Source organism: Lutjanus erythropterus, chromosome 10 (genome assembly GCF_056507025.1).
Source record: "Lutjanus erythropterus isolate fLutEry1 chromosome 10, fLutEry1.hap2, whole genome shotgun sequence".
NCBI lineage: Eukaryota > Metazoa > Chordata > Actinopteri > Lutjaniformes > Lutjanidae > Lutjanus > Lutjanus erythropterus.
Genome location: NC_139326.1, coordinates 1,084,110 through 1,103,279, shown reverse-complemented (window position 1 = coordinate 1,103,279; position 19,170 = coordinate 1,084,110). Strand labels below are relative to the sequence as shown.

Genomic DNA, 19,170 nt, shown 5'->3' with positions numbered 1-19,170 from the left:
GCTTCCAGGCCACTGACTCAACACACACACATACACACAGACACACACACACACATACAAATATATGACACAGGCCCCCCAGGGACTCAGCGGGATACAAAGGCATCCCAGCATGCATCTCTCTGTCCGCCTTACAACACACTAGGCTGGAAACAAAAAGAGCATCGTTGAATGTGTGTGTGTGTGTGTGTGTGTGTGTGTGTGTGTGTGTGTGTGTGTGTGTGTGTGTGTGTGTGTGTGTGTGTAGCTGGTTGTTGCACAGTGTGAAGTGTTGTCAGCCTGAATCTGAATCTGAAACACAGTCAAATATTTTCACATTAAGTGTTTTACAGTCCAGAGGACAGTTTGTTAGTTTAAAGGACAGTTTAGAACCAGTTTACTGTGAAAAATTATAATTCTTGTTGTGCGCAACAAGCAAAAATTATAAAACACACAAGAGGAAACTTCTGTCCACAACTGCGAACGTTGAAAACATTTTAGCAGCACCAGACTCACCAAAATGTCTGGTTGTTGCAAACCCGGTATGTCAGAATCTATATTCCACTGGTCGACTTAAGTTGTACAGAATTGTGACGGGATCATGACTGTTTCAGAACGATGGGCGTCGTCTACAGCTGCGAGATAAAAAACATGACGTCAGGAACAAAACTGCTCAATTCTGCCATTCTCCCATTGGCAAACTACACGTGCAGCTCGCTCATTGTTTCCAAACTGTAAAAGAGTCTGTAGTATTTAAAATAATCAGAATCCACATTTTATTTTATTTATGCAAAAAGAGTGAAGAATTCTTTTCATATGTGATGGATATTTTTAATACCTGTCTAATATTGTTATTTTGTGTTGTTCTTTCACATAAATATAGAGGGGACTACAGAAGTATAAAAAACAGGCTATAACAAATAATTCTAATGGACGTTCACGTTCATCTTGTGAGGATCCTTGGCTGAAGAAATATTTATAACTTCTGAGTTAAAGCTGCAGCAGGTAGAAAAAATGGTTGAGATACGTTTAGTTTTGTGTCCTGAGCTCCTCCCACCAGACGAGCAGCACGTGCTTCATGCGCACACGCAGCAGTTTACTGACACACTCATGAGTGAGCACAGAGCGACAGACATCAGCTGAAGTAAAGCAGATACCTGAGAGTAGAAACAGCGACAGAGGACAGAAACTAAAACATAAAGATTCGGTGTGAAGATCGAAAGGTACTGGGAGCTGAACGTAAAGAGGCTTTTAAAAACATCTTTCTCTCTGCTCTCCTGCACTCACGAACTCAGTGTCACAACACTCGCTTGTTCAAGGAAGCTCATCATGGCGAGACATCACTGCACTTGGAGGCCAGTCCGGCTCGCTTCGCCCCCGCTCCAGAGTCGGTTCAATCTGGTGTGCATCTTGGTGTGATAAAAACGGTAATGGAAATGCAAATCAGCGCGACACGGTTTGACTCAGCATGGCCATAAACGTCAGTGTCAAAGCCCCGTCTGTGTCAGTTCTCACCAGAAGTCGATTTTTTTTCTTTTTCCTTTACATCCCTCCTCTCTTTACTCTCACAGTCAAACACACGTCTCCTCTGGTGAGCGACATGGACAGAGAGACTAATCATCGACTCCTGGTCGCTGCTGCACACAGGTCAACAAGCAAACCTGAACACAAACGCACTTTTTAATCCCAAAAGGTTAAAACACAAACAGTGTTCAGTCTACCATCATAGGTCAGGTTCCTTAAAGTCTGACAACAGAGCAGAAGTCTAGTTCTGTCTCAGACCATCTGATTTACAATATCCTGAAAAGTAATTATGGAATTATTGATCATTGACGCCAAAAATATGTTGCCTACCTCAGCTTTAAGCTACATGTTATTTTGCTGCAGTGATCGGGTGTTTTTGAGAAAACAAGACAAAACATTTTTTGGACCGTTGGTGTTTCAGAGTAACAGGTCGTCTGATGGCCAACAGACAAAAAGCTCCTCAGCAGGAAAATAGCATGTCATCTCTGCAGCAGTTCTCATGTTGAACGGTGGATTCTGATTGGCTAGTTCTTGATGTGATGAATAAAGTACTACCTCTAAACTCTGACACACACACACACACACACATCTGTGTAATTATGACCATCCCCGAGTGTGTGTGTGTGTGTGTGTGTGTGTGTGTGTCTGTTTAATTATGCTAAGTTGCCGTGTTAAACAGGAAGCCTCGAGTCATCCATTAACACACACATACACACACACACACACACACACACACAGTGAGAGGAGTTAAAGTCGAGAGTCACATGTTGATAAATTAAACATATCGACCTCTAACTGTCACATCTGGAGCTCTGATCTGATGTATATAATATATATACAACTATTGTTTCTACTCTTCTCTAATTTATTTAAAGTTCTACATTTTTTTCTCCAGCTGTCGTGTAACATCCTCTGCAGAACGTTTCGTATCTGTTCCAGTCCGTCTGGAGGAAACCATTGATCACTGATTGAATTTAACCGGATTCAAATTTGAAGGAAGCAACAAGTTTGATAATAAATGAGGATTTATTTGAGATTTACAGGCTCTACACATCTGGACCACATCTGTACACAAACATCACAACACACTCACTGAATGAACAATGATGATGATGATGATGATGATGATGATGTCCACAGTTTACAGTCAGGTGATGATATGCAGATGAGATATTTGGGCTGATACGTTGCAGTGATAATCAGATGTGAGCTCTGCTGCCCTCTGCTGGACAGGTCAGATTCATCAAATCATATCCACAACTAGTTTCGGTTACACTCTCTATGAAAGTCATGTGTATAATGCATCATAAGCACATCCTCAGGACATTATAATGCATCTATAAGGCTTTATAAAACTCTTAATAAATGCTCCAAATCATGTATGACAACTTATAACAAGGTTTATGAAGTGATGGACTTAAATTCAGCATTCATTCTGTTTTATAACTCCAAACCAAAGAATATGACGACACAGCACATTATAACCAACATGACTTTAGCCAGTTATAAAGACACATAGGGAATTGTTCTAATGTGTCATAACTGGTTATAAACATCACACAATTGCTTATAACTGTATACAATATGTCACATTACTTGAGGCTCATAAAATCATGTAATAGCACATATTATGTTATTAGTTATAAGGTGCTATGTAACCCAGGATTCAGATTCTTCTGTTACCACATTGACATGGAGTTATAAAGCATTATGAATGCTGCAACTATGATACATTATGTCTACCACTTATAATACTTTATAAACCTTGCTAAAGGTTGTTATGCATAATAAACATTTATAAATGCATCATGATGTCTTATAATGCAATATAAGCATGACCTTCATAGAAAGCGGAACCATAATTTCTCCCCACATCAAACCCTTTTGGATCTTATAAACATATAAATAAATTCTGACAGTGGTGGTGCATTTAAAGACACTCAGACATGTGAGAACTTTCAGCTGGAGGTCACTTCACTGACAGGCTCAGAAGACAAAGACAGAGTGAACATGGATGCTGTGAAAAAAAAGTTGAATTCTCTTCATTCTTAGACTACACGATGATTGATCATAAAAATAATTGATCGTATCAGCTCTAGTTGTCAGAGTGGTGGTCAAACTGATGGACCCCTTTGAAGTATTTCCTCAGTGCTGATTGAGATAAACAGATTCTTCCTGATACTGAAGCTATTTTGTTTCCTTTTCATTTCTTTCTCAGTGTTTATTACTTCTATGTTTCAACCACGAATCCATTTTCTTTACTTTCGTCCTCCTGCTCACAGTGAATGTCACTGCATTCGTCTTTTTCTTCTTCTGTGATGTTTTATTGCAGCTGACGGTTTTTGAAAACAGGAACATTGAATATAAAATGTGATTTAACTGAACTTACATTTATTAACTAACATATTTGCTAAGTATTTTAGGAATTAAACATGACAGATATATGTTTGTAATAAATCTTACGTACCGCCTGCAGTACTCCAACGTACCCCTGGGGGGCACTAGTACCCCACTTCCTGAGGTTGCAGGAAAACAACAGCGAGCTGAGCATTGACGGTTCACCTGTGAATTATAAGGTGATGACGTCATTGTCAGGTACGCCAACAAAAAACAACAGCATATAAAGTGTCAGTGATCAGCTCAGACTTTGATCAGTGATTATTGATTATTGACTCTCTACATCATCTTGACCATGACGTTGTCGTACGGTGAATCCTGCTGCTTCTCCCTCTGCTCCTCCTCCTCCTCCTGCTGTGGCTCCTCTTCTCCGTCTTCTTCTTTGTCTGTGCTCTGTGTCATAGGACACGCCCTCAGGGGTCGTTTGGGGACGGCGTAGTCGTCCACGCGGGGGTTGTACGGGTACTCGTGACCTTTGGGGTCAGCAGGTGTGCCCATAATCCTCCAGGCGTCTCCTCTCATCTCCTCAGGGTCATCGTACACAGAGGTGGGAAGTTTCTGTGCAGCGGCGCACCCTTCGGGCTCGTCGTAGATGTGTTCCACCTTCCCATATGTGGGGCCAGCAGCAGCGGTGGCGGCGGCAGCGGCGACGGGAGTGTCACTCGGGAAGATGTTCCTGATCTTCATCTCGTCGATGCTGTCGTAGAGCGGGTCTGTGCCGGACTCCGCTCCCTGAGCGTGATGAGAGTTCAGGATGTTGGTCATGACGTTCATGGCGATGGTGTCGAAGGGGAGCGAGTACTCAGGCTCCGGAGGGATAGGAGAGGGGTTGCAGGGCGGAGCCACACCGCCACCGCTACTGCCGCCGCCACCTTTCTTCTCCCTCCTGGTGCATCGCTCAGGCGGCAGGCTGATCTGGGAGTACGTCTGGTCCGTGGAGGGGCTGGAGCTCAGTTTGGGGCTGAGGCGTGGGTTGGGGGACGGGCCAGAGCCCGGGGCCGGGTTGGGACCCGGCTCGGCGTGAGGCAGAGGACAGCTGGAGATCATCTTGACCTGGTTCTTACGTGGGACGGAGCCGCCGCGAGTGTCCAGAGTCAGACTCTTCACTCCAGTCAGAGTTTTATCAACCGGAGGCTCCAGACGAGACTGAGGACACAATGGACAGAAACACAACCAATCAGTGATCAATCATGTCGCTGAAAACTCCCCTGAGGTGTGATGTAACTAAGTACAAATACTTTGATACTGTACTGAAGTAGAGTTTTCAGGTATCTTTTTGCTTTTCCTCCCTACATCTAAACACAAATATCTGAACTTTCTCCTCCTCACTTACTCATTACTTTAGTTTGAATGACTTTGAGGTGAATTATTGATTATTGTTATTTTGCATCATTGTGCGCCGCCTTCCAACATCATTGACTGGTGGATCATCAGAGAATATCACACAGGACAGACATTAAAAAAACATAAGACATAATGAAAGAAGAAAGTACAGACAATGTAAAAGACGTAACAAAACATAAAACATCATCTATCTAACAAGACATAAAAGACAAAACAAAAAACAAAAAGCTGCAGCAGGTTGTTTAAGACCTAACAAAATATGTAAAAAGGAAAGAACAACATAATAAAAGGCAACAACACATAACAACATGTAAAATACGTTAAAAAAAATCAAAGAAGTAAAGACAAAAATGACAAAAGATGAAACAAGACAAAAATGACTTAAAAGATTTTCTTTTAAAAACTACATAAACGACATAACGAGATGTAACAAAGAGGGTGACTACTTACTTTTATATTTTAAGTACATTTCAGTGTGTACCTTTTCCACTTTTATTGCAGTAAATAAGTTGAATCAGTACTTTTTACTGTAAACTCCTCTGCAGCTCGCACTTCTTACTGTATGCTGACGACACCATCTTGTACACATCTAGCCCCTCCCTTCATCCCAAACATACCTCAAGTCACCACCTCAAAACCTTCGTCAACTATAATGACCTGATATTTGGTTCTTAACATGTTCACACCTGACATGCTCACACCTGACATGTTCACACCTGACATGTTCACACCTGCTGTTAACATGTTCACACCTGCTGTTAACATGTTCACACCTGCTGTTAACATGTTCACACCTGACATGTTCACACCTGACATGCTCACACCTGACATGTTCACACCTGACATGTTCACACCTGCTGTTAACATGTTCACACCTGCTGTTAACATGTTCACACCTGCTGTTAACATGTTCACACCTGACATGTTCACACCTGACATGTTCACACCTGGTGTTGACATGTTCTCAACATGTCCCCTTTGGATCGTTTTTTTTTATCCTTCAGCAGTAACTGTAATGTTGAAGTGTTGAAGTTGTTTAAATCTGTTTTCTGTCAGTTTGATGATCATCTCTATTTTCTTTTCATCATTAAATCTCATGATCAGATGCTCTATGTCTTCCTGTCTGTTTGATAAAAAAAAACAACAACTACAGTTTATGTTTCCTACCGGCAGGGGGCGATGTTGTTGTTGTTGTTGTTGTTGTTGTTGTTGTTGCTGCTGCTGATGTGAAGCAGTGGAGCTCTCTTTGTCTTTCTGATGAATCATCTGAAGATTTGGAGTTTCAGTCACCATGCTGTACACACCATCAGCTGCCTGCACACACCAAACATCACACACACACACACACACACACACACACACACACACACACACACACACACACACACACACACACTTTATTAATCTACAACAGCTCGTTATCATCTGCTTTTCTATAACTGCAGATTATCATTATTATTGTTTCTGTTTTTTGTAATAAGATATAAAGCTTAAAGAGGGAGGAATCAACAGAGAAAAAATCTTGAAATCTGTGACAATAAATAAATAAATTTCTAATAAAAAACAAACAAACTGTAAATTGAATCTGACACTCTCTGAATTTTGGACTTGTTTTATTTTTGTTCAGTGAGAGGTCACCTGTAGCAGGAAACATTAAACTGTCAGAATTATGAACAGACTTCGGTGAAATCTCTGTTCTGTTTGTTTTAGCCAGTTTTATTTTGGAAATTGTGACTTTATTTCAAAAATTGGTGACAATCCTAATATATTTGACAAATTCAGACTTTTCTTAAAATACCAGCTTTGTACTAAAAATCTTGCCTTTATCAAACAGTTTGACTTTGTTGTGAAATTTCTGACAATCCAGATTTTGAAACACAGAACCACAGGCTTTGAAATGCAGAAATAAAGGCTTTTACTCTGAAAATAATGGCTTTTTGTTATCATTGTTATTCTGACAGTCATGAATTTACCAGGAAATTATTGAAGAATACAGACTTTATTTTCAAAATGCTGACTTTGTACTTCAAATGTTGACTTTATTCTGACAGTCCAGGCTTTACTTTGAAAGTACAAAGAGATGATCTGTACTGTGAGCTGACCTGAGCAGCAGGGGCTTGTGGGATATGGCTGCGTGGCTGAGGCAGTGGTGGCATCCTGTTCTGGATCAGGGGCGGGTTGAGGGGCAGGGGGGGCAGGTTCAGGTCCTGGGGTGTCTCCGGACTCACCTGTCCCCCCCCAGAGGTCTGCCTGTGGGGGAGGGAGATCCGCTGCAGGTTGATGGCGGCCTCGACCGCCTGAAACAGGACGTTCCCCTGTTTGGTGTCGAACTCAAAGCTGCCCTCGCCAGAGTCACACCTGCGTCCCGCCTCGAAGGAGAACGTGGACTGACGAGGGACAGAGATCAGAGATCAGAGACAGGGATCAGAGATGAGAGACCAGAGACAGGGACCAGAGATGAGAGACCAGAGACAGGTACCAGAAACCAGAGACAAGGACCGGAGACAGGGACCAGAGATCAGAGACCAGAGACAGGGACCAGAGATCAGAGACCAGAGACAGGGACCAGAGACCAGAGACCAGAGACCAGAGACCAGAAACCAGAGACAGGGACCGGAGACAGGGACCAGAGATCAGAGACCAGAGACCAGAGACCAGAGACAGGGACCAGAAACCAGAGACAGGGACCAGAGACAGGGACCAGAGACCAGAGACCAGAGACCAGAGACAGGGACCAGAAACCAGAGACAGGGACCGGAGACAGGGACCAGAGATCAGAGACCAGAGACAGGGACCAGAGATGAGAGACCAGAGATGAGAGACCAGAGACAGGGACCAGAAACCAGAGACAGGGACCAGAGATGAGAGACCAGAGACAGGGACCAGAAACCAGAGACAGGGACCGGAGACAGGGACCAGAGATCAGAAACCAGAGACAGGGACCAGAGACCAGAGACAGCGACCAGAAACCAGAGACAGGGACCAGAAACCAGAGACGGGGACCAGAGATCGGAAACCAGAGACAGGGACCAGAAACCAGAGACAGGGACCAGAAACCAGAGTCAACAAATGTCAACATGTTCACACCTGGTAGTAACATGTGCCATGTATTATTGTATGTGTTGTTTGTGTTGTTGTGTTGTTGTGTTGTTTGTGTTGTTGTGTTGTTTGTGTTGTTGTGTTGTTTGTGTTGTTGTGTTGTTGTGTTGTCGTAGTGTTTGGCGGTTGTCGTGTCTCTACCTTGTCTCGTCCAAAGCGGCGCAGGTATCTGTACGGCCAGGAGAACACGATCTCTCCTGTCTTATCGATCAGATGAAGAGCGTCCACGTCTGCCCGCAGGACGCCGTCTCCTTTCAGTCTGCAGCGATCAGATGCCTCCGTCCTCCGAACACACACTCTGAAGTCACGCACTGAAGACACACACACACACACACACACACACACACACACACACACACACACACGTAGCCATTATGTAACTCATTAATGGACGTTGTTTTTCACCTGACATGAGTGTGACAGTATTAATAAATTACAATGTCTGGTTACACTTTCAAAATAAAAGTCTTTGTTGGGTTTAGTGTGGGGGGACACAAAGCAGTGACTAATCAGAGTCCTGCGTCGTTACCTGAACACAAATGGACATAAATTTAAAAAGAAACTTAACAATTTTGATGAAATATTTACTGAGACCTGAATGCAGCTTGCAGCTGTAGAAATATTCAGCACGTCTGAAAAATTTTGCGCACAAAGACAGAATTTGCACATGTGAACAAAGGTTGAAGAAAGGTTTTGTGTATTTGTAATTAAAATTTGTGCAGAAATACAAAATCTGAGAGACGGACATTCATTTTTTTTGTGTGTTTTTGTGACCTTGTACTTACAAAGATACAAGTCACGATTTATGAGGACAAATTTTGCCCGTTTTTATGCCCGTCCCTGATTGGCTGTATTTAGCCAATCAGCACGCTGCTCACTGAAAGTTACAATTTTTTTTTTGCACATGTGCAATTTATATCTGTGTGCACAATTTTTTACACATGCACAGAATATTTCTGCAGAACACAATTACACATTCAGAAACTTTTATATGTGCATTATATTTTTTGTATATGCACACAAAAAGTGATATACAACTGCAGGCTGTGAAATTATTTGAGAACACGGCTTCACAAGCTCAAAATATTAATGTCTCATATTTGACTTTCAGTGTGTTTTATGGGACACGACGTCTGACACTGCTGAACTGAGAAGCATCATATACATGTTTTTTATTTCCGTCATGACACCTTCAGACTGGCAGCAGCAGTTAGCATGTTCTCAGATGTGTGACACACAGAGGAAACCACACACACACACACACACACACACACACACACACACACAGAGAGAGACAGGTGTGTGTGTGCTGCAGGTGTGTGAGGATGTGGGGAAACAGTAGCAGCTTCAGGAGCTTCACATCATCTCCTCAGTTATAAACTAAATGTTATGACTGTAGTTTGTATTTGTATCTGTGACTTTCTTCATGACAGCTTGTTGCTGACTGCTTGTTCATCTTTGTGTCTTTATCTCATTTGTTCTAAATTTCTTTGTCTTTGACAAAATGTTTGAATATCATGTTGAGAAGAACAGATCAAATAAAAAATGTGACTCTGCTGCTGTCTGAGACTGTGAGTCTGTTGTTAGACTGAGTTGTCGTGCAGCGGTTAGTCGACTGTAACCACCTCTGACTGTGTCTCTGCATTTATTATTGATCTTTACTAAGTTCTGGTCGACCTCATGACTTCACCGTCACCACTGACTAAATTTAACCCGGCAATCAGAGCAGCAGCTCAGGTACAAACAGAAACACACACACACAGCAACTCTTCAGAGAAACGTCAAACCACAGAGAATAAAAACGTCTTCACTCATAAACGAGTTCACTTCCTGCTGAGAAACAGGAAGTTTGTCCTGACGAGATAAAAGCTGAGGTCGTCCTGCAGCCGCCGGCCACTGCAGCGCTGCAACACCCTGTACCACACACACACACACCCACACACACCGCAGCAGGGGCTCAAGTTTCCACGACACAACACACACTGACAACTGGACCTGACAGTGTGTGTGTGTATCTGAACCGCAGTGGAAAAATCTCTCGTTTGTTGTAAAAGTTAACACGTATTAAAACCTGCAGATACGAGGTTTTCACTCTGACCTTCAGCTGTGAAACACGTAGTAAAAGTACTTCATGTGCGTCCATCTGCAGTTCTGAGATACTTGCTGCAGTATCACAATCTGATCTGATCTGATCTGATCTGTGTGATGAAGATCAATATTAAAGTCAAACTGCAGCTGCTTCATGTTTCTGGATTATTATTGTCATAATTCAGCAGTTTCCTGTGTGACTCTAACAGCTGGTGTTGACTGTTTTAAGGAAGTTCTTATTTTAACTCAAATGAGCCTTTCCAAAACCTAACAAAAACCTTTATTTTGAAAGCTCACCAGACATTGTGATTAATTAATCCTGTCACCATCTTGTCCACATGTCTGGACTTATTGTTGAACCTATCGCTTGAGAAAAAAGACATGTAATAGCCATTTAATAATTATTGTTACTAACCTGCCTGCAGTTTGAGAACGAAGGTGGATAAAACATTAGTTTGAAAGTTTGAAAGTCACAAAAAAGGAAAATTCATGTCGATGTACATAAATTTCCAGATTCAATTTCATGACTATTTTTACTGCCCAGCCAGAACTTTTGCTACACGGAGCTGAGGATATTTCTGTACTTTTATGTTCAGTTTTATTTACTTGCTAACATGCAACAGTAAAAGTCAAACTGTCAGAACTCAGTCAGACAAACAGACGTCTCTGTGGACCAAACTGTGGGTCATTTTCTCATTCAGACTCCACAACCTGCAGGAAAATGTCCATCCGCAGCACATTTCAATAAATTAATCAGTTTGAGTAATTTTTCAGAAAAAAGTCCAAATTCTCTGATTTCAGCTTCTTAAATGTGAATATTTTCTGCTTTCTTTCCTCGTCTCTGACAGTAAACTGAATATCTTTCAGTTGTGGACAAAACGAGACATTTGAGGACGTCATCTTGGGCTTCAGGAAACACTGAGTGATATTTTCTGACATTTTACTGCCCAAACAACTAATCGATGAGTAATGAAAATGATCAGCAGAAAACTATGTTTCTGCAGCATGTTTCAACTGCAGACACACTGTTTAAAAAAAATATTAATTTGTGTGCATTTCTGCAGAAATCTTTCTGAAATCTGAACATTTATCTCAGCTGTTTGTTTTGCTGAAATGTTCACACAGCTTCCGTCTTTTTAACCTCCATGCCATCATCTGCTTTAAGTCACAATGTTAATTTTTACGACCTGTGGATTAACTGTGGAATCCTTTTTTATTTAGATATTCATATTATTTATATGCACCACACTTCATTTTAACACAAATACCACCATGGGTGCATAGAGGGCAGAAGTACATTTGATACCTGCACAGCGTGGGCGTTGGGTGAGAAAATGACGACCGCGTTGGTCAAAAATAGCAATGACGGCTGCACTGTGAGCTGCTTCGCACCGGACGGAAGATGGAGCCCTGAGTGTTTGCTGTCTGCATGTTTATGCAAACAGTGTGAAGACTTCTGGAATATGCCTTTACTGTATATATGACGACTGACATTTGCTTCATTAGCTGAACATTTTGTCCATATTTGACATTAATAGACTTCAAGTATGTGAGTTTGTTTACTTATGAACTTACTGTTCATAAGAGAGTCCGCTCACCGAAATGTTCATTTCAATTCAAATCATCATTCTTATAAAACCAGACATTCCTCGTGTTAAAACACGTCTGTAAAACTACATCCATATTGTAGAATGATGTAAATCAGCCCCCAAGTCAGTCTCTCTGTGTTTCAAAAACATCTACAAAACACTTCAGTAAGATTATTTTTTCTTCTATTATTTCTTCATTTGTCTTTTCTTTTCACATCAGTGTGAGACTTGTGCTGTAAAAAATGACTTAGGTGCCGATTTAATAAGATTTCAGATAAAGAGCATTAAATTGTGTGTGCATTCTAACATATTGCTCATTTGTGTTCTGCAGGTGATCAACTAAGAATAAGTGTGTAAATGAAACAGGTGCACACACTGTGGAGACAGCAGGATTTAAAGGAGGGTTCTGTGTGTGTTTCCACCACGGGGAGTTTGGACAGAAAGCAGAACGTGTGCAAGCGCAAAATGAAATTCAATCCCATGGAGGTGCAGGTGGAAGAGGAAAATAAAGACGTTGTTGAGCTACAGCAAGTAAGTCTGAGCAGTCAACCTGCCAAAACCCCCAGTTCAAAATGTAATTGGTTGGTGAAAAGAAGGAAATAAGAAGACATAACAAAGGTCAGTGTTTATTTTCGCTGGGCTGTGAATGTTCAGTTTTGTTTGGCCACAAACAGGCTGCAAAAAAATGTATGTCTAATCATGGTGTTTCTGCATTAAGGATTATTGAATCAAAATAAAAATAAATGCATCTCACACACAGCTCATGACTTAAAATCAGAAACCTTTCAAATGTATTAAATACAGACGCAGCCACAGTCACCGCTAATTATTTTCAGGCTAAATGAACCTATTTGCATTTTCTCCTCCCAGTATTTTGCACACTAGGGTAGAAACATCTAAATTAAATGGACAGTGCGTCCTGTCTTACACATCTGAGAGACACAATCCTCAGTGTGCACCGTTAGTACATCAGTTTGCACATTTGTTTACAGGTGGTGTCAAGTTTGCACGTTTTTGCACACAGACCTTCAGTAAATCAGGCTCTTAAGGTTCTGAATCTAAATATCTACACTCTTAATCAGTAATTGTAATCAAATTTTGATTTGCTCCAGTTTATAACAGGGTGAGTCCCATGATGAACCTCGTAGGTTCATAAGTCTCCTTTGTTTATCCTTGTTATATCTATGTTGTTTTCTTTATGTTTATTAATATGTGCTAAATCAAATCCAGTCAGATCAAATGTTAACAACTGAAAAAGACTCCAGAAAAAGTCCAGACTATTTTTAGTAATTTTTTTATTTATTTATCTATTTTTAAGGGTTTTTCTACCTCAGGAAATGATCTGAGAACATTAATGAAGATGGTGTCATATGTTCGTGTGTGTGTTAAGTGTGTGTGTGAGTGTGTGTGTGTGTGTGTGTGTGTGAACACGTTGCAGCAGACTGATGCAGCATTTAGCCGCAGGCTGCTAAATTTAACCTCGATGGGAAAAGAGTGAGAGAGGAAGTGAGGTTTGGTTGGAGGTGCGACAGGAAGTCATGACTAAAGGTTGAAATGAAAAAAGAAACACTGCTGCAGAAACATGATGACCACCCCATGACACGAGGACACGAAGACATGAGGACACAAGGACACAAGGACACGAGGACACGAAGCACGATGAGAGAGTTGAAGAGTTTAAAACTTGGCTGAAATCATTAGTAAAGACTTTTTAATTGGTTAATAAATGAAGGTGGTTCAGGTAGTAGTTGGACAGGCAGACAGACAGACAGGTGTAACCTACCTGTCTCTCTGCCACTGTACAGCGAGTTGTCCTCCATTCCTTCGTCTTCGTCCACTCTGTGTCCTCTCCGCAGGCTGCCTCTCTTCACACTGGGCTCCATCCAGCTCATCTACACACACAGAAACATCTACTGTGACAAAATATAATATAGCATATGTTCATATTACAGCTGCAATGATCAATCAATCACCAGCATTTCTGATAATCAATGAATTGTTTTGAATCATTATTTAAAGAAAAAAAAAGTCAAGATTCTCTGATTTCAGCTTCTTAAATGTGAATATTTTCTGGTTTCTTTCCTCTCTGACAGTAAACTGAATATCTTTGAGTTGTGGACAAAACAAGACATCTGAGGACATCATCTTGGACTTTGATCAACATTTTATGAACCAAACAACGAAAGGATTTGTAGAAAAATTATTGCCAGATTGATCACTAGTTGAAATATCCGAGAAGTTGCCCTCTGATTGGCTGTGTGTGTGTCTAAAGTGTGTATTTCCTGTCACACAGGGAGAAAGAGGAAGTGGAGCTGTGACTCAGGACGGTCAGCTGTCTGTCATCATCATTCTGATATTTATAACCACACACACAGTATTCAACATGAAGGCAGAAACAGAGTCTGTCTGTATCTGAACTGTTGCTTTTCACATTTTATCCGTTTCATTTTTAATTTGTTCTTACCCTTTTCAATGTGCTTTTATTTTGAAGGGACCCTGTGTGAAACACTGAATAAAGCTCCAACGTGCTCATTAACCAAACTTATCTGACTCTTATCTGCACTGATGGACGCCGGCAGCAGGATCAATGTGGTTTCCATGACAACGAACTTTACTTTACACGGAGTGGACGAAGAGGACGATGCAGAGGTGACAAAACAACCAGTTTCCTCTAAAGTCAGTCAGCTGTCAGTGAGAACGTGTGAACCAGGAACGTCTTTTCTTTCCTGTCTGATGACTGGACTCCATCATTCACCTCCCAAACTCCTGTTGTGCGTTCACTGTCAAAGCTCTGCTGCACTAAATGGAAAGTATGTATCATTGGTCACACCTGTGTTTACTGTTTCATGTCAATACGGCTGCTATGAAAAACGTCTGTCCTCATCCAGAGAACAACAGAGTGAACTCAAATCATAAAAAAAACATTCTTAGAAAGACTGTGAGAAAAAAGTCACATGAAATGTCCTCAGTCTGATAGTAAAACTGGTCCTGTTCTCTCATTGGTTACTGTCCCGGCAGTCTGTAGTCACCAATCGAAGAAATATGTCCAAGCAAGAGTCAATATTTGACACTGATGTTATGTGTTTCTGTAGCGTCCTCCTGTCTGCTGTCCTGATGTTATGTGATTCTGTAGCGTCCTCCTGTCTGCTGTCCTGATGATGTGTTTCTGTAGCGTCCTCCTGTCTGCTGTCCTGATGTTATGTGATTCTGTAGCGTCCTCCTGTCTGCTGTCCTGATGTTATGTGATTCTGTAGCGTCCTCCTGTCTGCTGTCCTGATGATGTGTGATTCTGTAGCGTCCAAAAACTGAGCTCAGTCTGTTACTGTAATCTGTGAGTGACACCTTCATTCACACAGCTGACAAACCTGTCATGTGACCTGACAATGATCATGTGACCTCAGGTGGACCTCAGTTCATTTTCCAGTGGAGGCTAAGTTAATGTCATGTCATTTTTAGTCATATAGAGTTTTTCTTCATTAATTTTAAAACATGTCTGAGAAAAATGTTGATATTCATCTTTCAGTTACAGTAGTTTTGGCTTCCATGTTGCCGTTGCCTAGCAGCACTATTTTCACGACTTTATCTCTTGATTGCCAACCTTATCACATGCATGACTTCACGTCATAACCACAAGCTCACCAGCTCCATTTAACAGCAGCACCAAGTCTGAACATAAAGTTCCTCTTCAGTTCATAGTAACGACTAACTAGCTTACAATCAGGAGCAATCAGCTAACAGGAAGTCATTGTAGCATCACAAGCTAGCAGAATGTCCGAAAACTACAGTGATGGAGGTTCAGTGATAAATCTTTTATTTATTTTAAGTCTGCACATGTGCAACTCAAAAATTCAAGTTTATCTGAAGAACAAAAATAAATGATCTCAACTACAGATATAAATTGGCAATTGTGTGTGTGTGTTTGTGTGTGTGTGTGTGTGTGTGTGTGTGTGTGTGTGTGTGTGTGTGTGTGTGTGTGTGTGTGTGTGTGTGCACCTACAGGGAAGGCGATCTCACACAGTCTGTGTGTCCAGTCATCCAGCTGTTGTCTGTCTGCAGCAAACACATAGATCTTCTCTGTGGTCTCAATCAGGAAGGGTCCCGTGTCTCTGGGACATCCGTCCATGTCCACCTCCGACACCCGGATACAGTCCGCCAGACGGATCACCTGCACACACATACGCACGCACGCGCACACGCGCACACACACACACACACACACACACACACAGAGGGGTGTTAGAGTAGAGAAGAATACATTAAAGTAGCCTCCAGTGTGGCTGAAAAGGATGCAGTAGAATCCAGTAGAGCAGTGATTCCACTGGTGCAGGTGGACCTTTTTTTTTCTTCTGACCTGATCTATCAGCTGTTTATCTGTCACATTAACACCTGAACGTATCATCAGTGTGAATCAGCTCTCATTTGTTGATTAAAGGTTTGGGTCGGCCTCAGAAGATTTGCAGAACTTTAACCGGGTCATGATTCTGCTGTAGAGTTCTGTGTTCTACCTTCTTGTGTTCTTGCTGTTTGCGAAGACTCTTGTCGTTCTTCTCCACACTGCCTCCGTCTTTACACTCAAAGAACTCCAGTCTGGAAATTGAACAAGAACTCTCTCTGTAGAGGACACACCACACACGCTTCCACTTCTGCACACACACAACACACACACACACACACACACACACACACACACACACACACACAATAACAGTTAGAATACACTCTGCAGTAAAAAACAAACAACTCAGTAAAGTCAGACAGCACACAACAAATTTGGTGCAATCTGGCCAACAGGTGGCGCTGTAGGAACACCATCTAACTGTAAAAAAGGAATCTCTGTCTGTGTGTAAGACTGTCCTTCATGAATCTCGTGATTCATTCATCAGATCAACTTCACACTTGAAAGGTGTGTTGCTGGGGATCCCTGAGAGTGCATCATCAAGTGTGAAGTTGATCAGATGAGTGTTTCCTGAGAAAACTGCAAGTGGTCACACTGCAGTTCTCAACAACAGGCATGTAGGAGTGTAAAAAGTCATTTAGATTACAACTTTTGAGCAGTTACAACATAAAATGCTCATTCCAGAATGATGCATACATATTAATAATCCAATAATATGTGATCACATTGACAGGAGTACTTTACTGTTGAAGCTTTAAAGTTCCCATGAAGTCCAAATCAACACTTATATTTTTGTAAATCACAGAAGTATTGATCTATATCTCACATATAATCCAGTATCCGGTCCAGTCATTTTGCAAATATTTTCTATATTTTCAAAGATATTTCAGGGTTTGTCTTTTCCTGGAAAATGATTGGAAACAGTGTTACTAAATTCACGTCCAATGAAACTTTCTCTTTCTCATTTCTCTTCCTTATGACACAGCGGGGTGGCCGGTAGTGTTTCTGAGGGCGCCACTGTACAAAAACACAACTTAATAACTTTATTCACTAATTCACACTTTAGTGAAACTGAATCAGAAAATATTTTCTGGTTTCTCCTCTGATGTCTACTGACTGCTCAGCTTCAACTCTCCCTGATTTTATTACACAGTTTCCTGATGGACAGACAGCTTTAGCTTTACATGTTGCTAAAGCAGCTAAGTACTAACTGTTAGCTGTTAGCTGCTGGCAACATAGCCAGGCTCAGCAGCCTCCCAGTAAACACGACCAAGACCAAACAACTAAAAATTAAAACAAACTTTTTTAAACTGAAGATATTTTTAAAAAAACTGAAGATATGTTTTAAAAACTGAATTTTTTTTTAAAGATATATTTTTTAAATTGAAAATAATTTCTTAAAACAAATGAACTGTTTTTAAGTTTCGCAAATCTACTTTTCCATGATGATTAGCTAGCTAATGAGCTAACGTTTTGCTAACTTCAGATAACTTGAGACGTGAACCAATATGTTGCTTTTACAAGAAAAGGAGAAAGCTGACCGAGGCACCGAACCTATTCACCTGCTGGAACACACAGCAAAAAGAGGCGGGGCTTAAGAAGGGTCATTCTGCTCCCGTTTGATGGAAACTTTAAAATCACTTTAGTGCCGATACTTTGATGCACCTCAATGAGTCAGAACAGAGTCACTGTAGTGGAGTCATAATTAATTTGCTGCTGTCACTGCTGCTCACACAGAAAAATTAGCATTAGCATTAGCTCTGTTGTTAGCGCTCTGTGTGTGCGTGTATGTGTGTGTGTGTGTGTGGGGGGGGGGGGGGTCTGTACCTTTCCAAACCTCTGCTGCTGCAGGTAGAGCATCCCCTGTTTCCTGATGTCCTCCTCCATCGTCACACTGCACCTCCTCCTCTTCTTCCTCACCTCCTCTCTGTGCTCCACTTGTCTTGATGTCCTCCTCCTCTGTCGTCTCACCTCCTTGTGTTTCCTCTCCTCCTCCCCTTGCCCTCCTCTCTGACTTTGTGCTTCCTCTTATGTTTAAAGTCTCACTCCTCTCTCCTCCTCTTCTTCTTGTTGTCCTCTGTCTTCTTTTTACTCCTCTTCCTCGCTCCCTCCTTCTCCTCCTTTTCTTTTCTTTCTCCTCTGCGTTCTTTTTGACTCTTTTGGTTTCACTTCTTCATAAACTTCTCCTCTGTTCACCTTTCACCTCCTCTTCTTTTCTCTTCTTTTGTCTTTGTGCAGAGTTGCTCCTGCGCTCCTGCAGCGTTCACCTCCTCTCTGCTCCTCTGTGTGTGTCTGTGGTGTGTTCAGTGTGATGCAGAGACGTTGAATGTGTCATGTCTGTTTCCTGCTTCAGTCTGTTGCAACATTAATGCAGAACTGAGCAGCTGTGAGAACTCATACTTGTTCCTCCTTCCTCCTCCTGAAATGTCACACTAAAGTCTTAAAGTCTTTTATTCACATCACTCCTCCTCTCTGCCTGTCGTTACTTCACTTTTATCTTTTTTATTCTTCTACTGTGTTTCTACTCTCCACCTGTTGTGTCCCTTCATGTTCTGACACACAGTTAGTCCTCATAAAGACATCACGTGGTGTCACAGTTCCTCCTGGTGGACAAAGGGGGAACTGTAATCCATTACATTTAGTCAGCCTTAGGATGATTAGCAGGTTTACAATTTCAAAATGAAGAACAACATCCTACCATGCACAGTGCACACACAGCTGCCAATTCTTTATCATGGCCTATAGTGAAAAAAT

At 41.5% G+C, this 19,170-nt stretch overlaps 1 protein-coding gene across 1 annotated transcript; it reads right to left on the bottom strand.

The window, feature by feature from the left end:
- Positions 1-3,671: 3,671 nt before the first annotated feature.
- On the bottom strand, positions 3,672-18,631 carry dok2 (docking protein 2). Its single transcript, XM_084727772.1, has 8 exons — positions 18,244-18,631; positions 16,526-16,663; positions 16,018-16,185; positions 13,804-13,912; positions 8,485-8,654; positions 7,347-7,631; positions 6,412-6,558; positions 3,672-5,046 (listed from the first exon to the last, which is right to left on the bottom strand). Exons 1-8 carry the CDS (start codon positions 18,301-18,303, stop codon positions 4,180-4,182), a joined length of 1,944 nt encoding a protein of 647 aa, XP_084583898.1. The 5' UTR covers positions 18,304-18,631; the 3' UTR covers positions 3,672-4,179.
- Positions 18,632-19,170: the final 539 nt, after the last annotated feature.

Bases quoted from the DNA above. Each gene is read 5' to 3' on its own strand.
- dok2 (XM_084727772.1), bottom strand. From the start codon at position 18,303: ATGGAGGAGGACATCAGGAAACAGGGGATGCTCTACCTGCAGCAGCAG. The intron at 13,913-16,017 runs GTAGGTGCACAC...CTGTGTGTGTAG, and splicing joins TGTGTGAGATCGCCTTCCCT to ATGAGCTGGATGGAGCCCAG. The intron at 8,655-13,803 runs GTAGGTTACACC...GTGTGTCTTCAG, and splicing joins GTACAGTGGCAGAGAGACAG to TGCGTGACTTCAGAGTGTGT.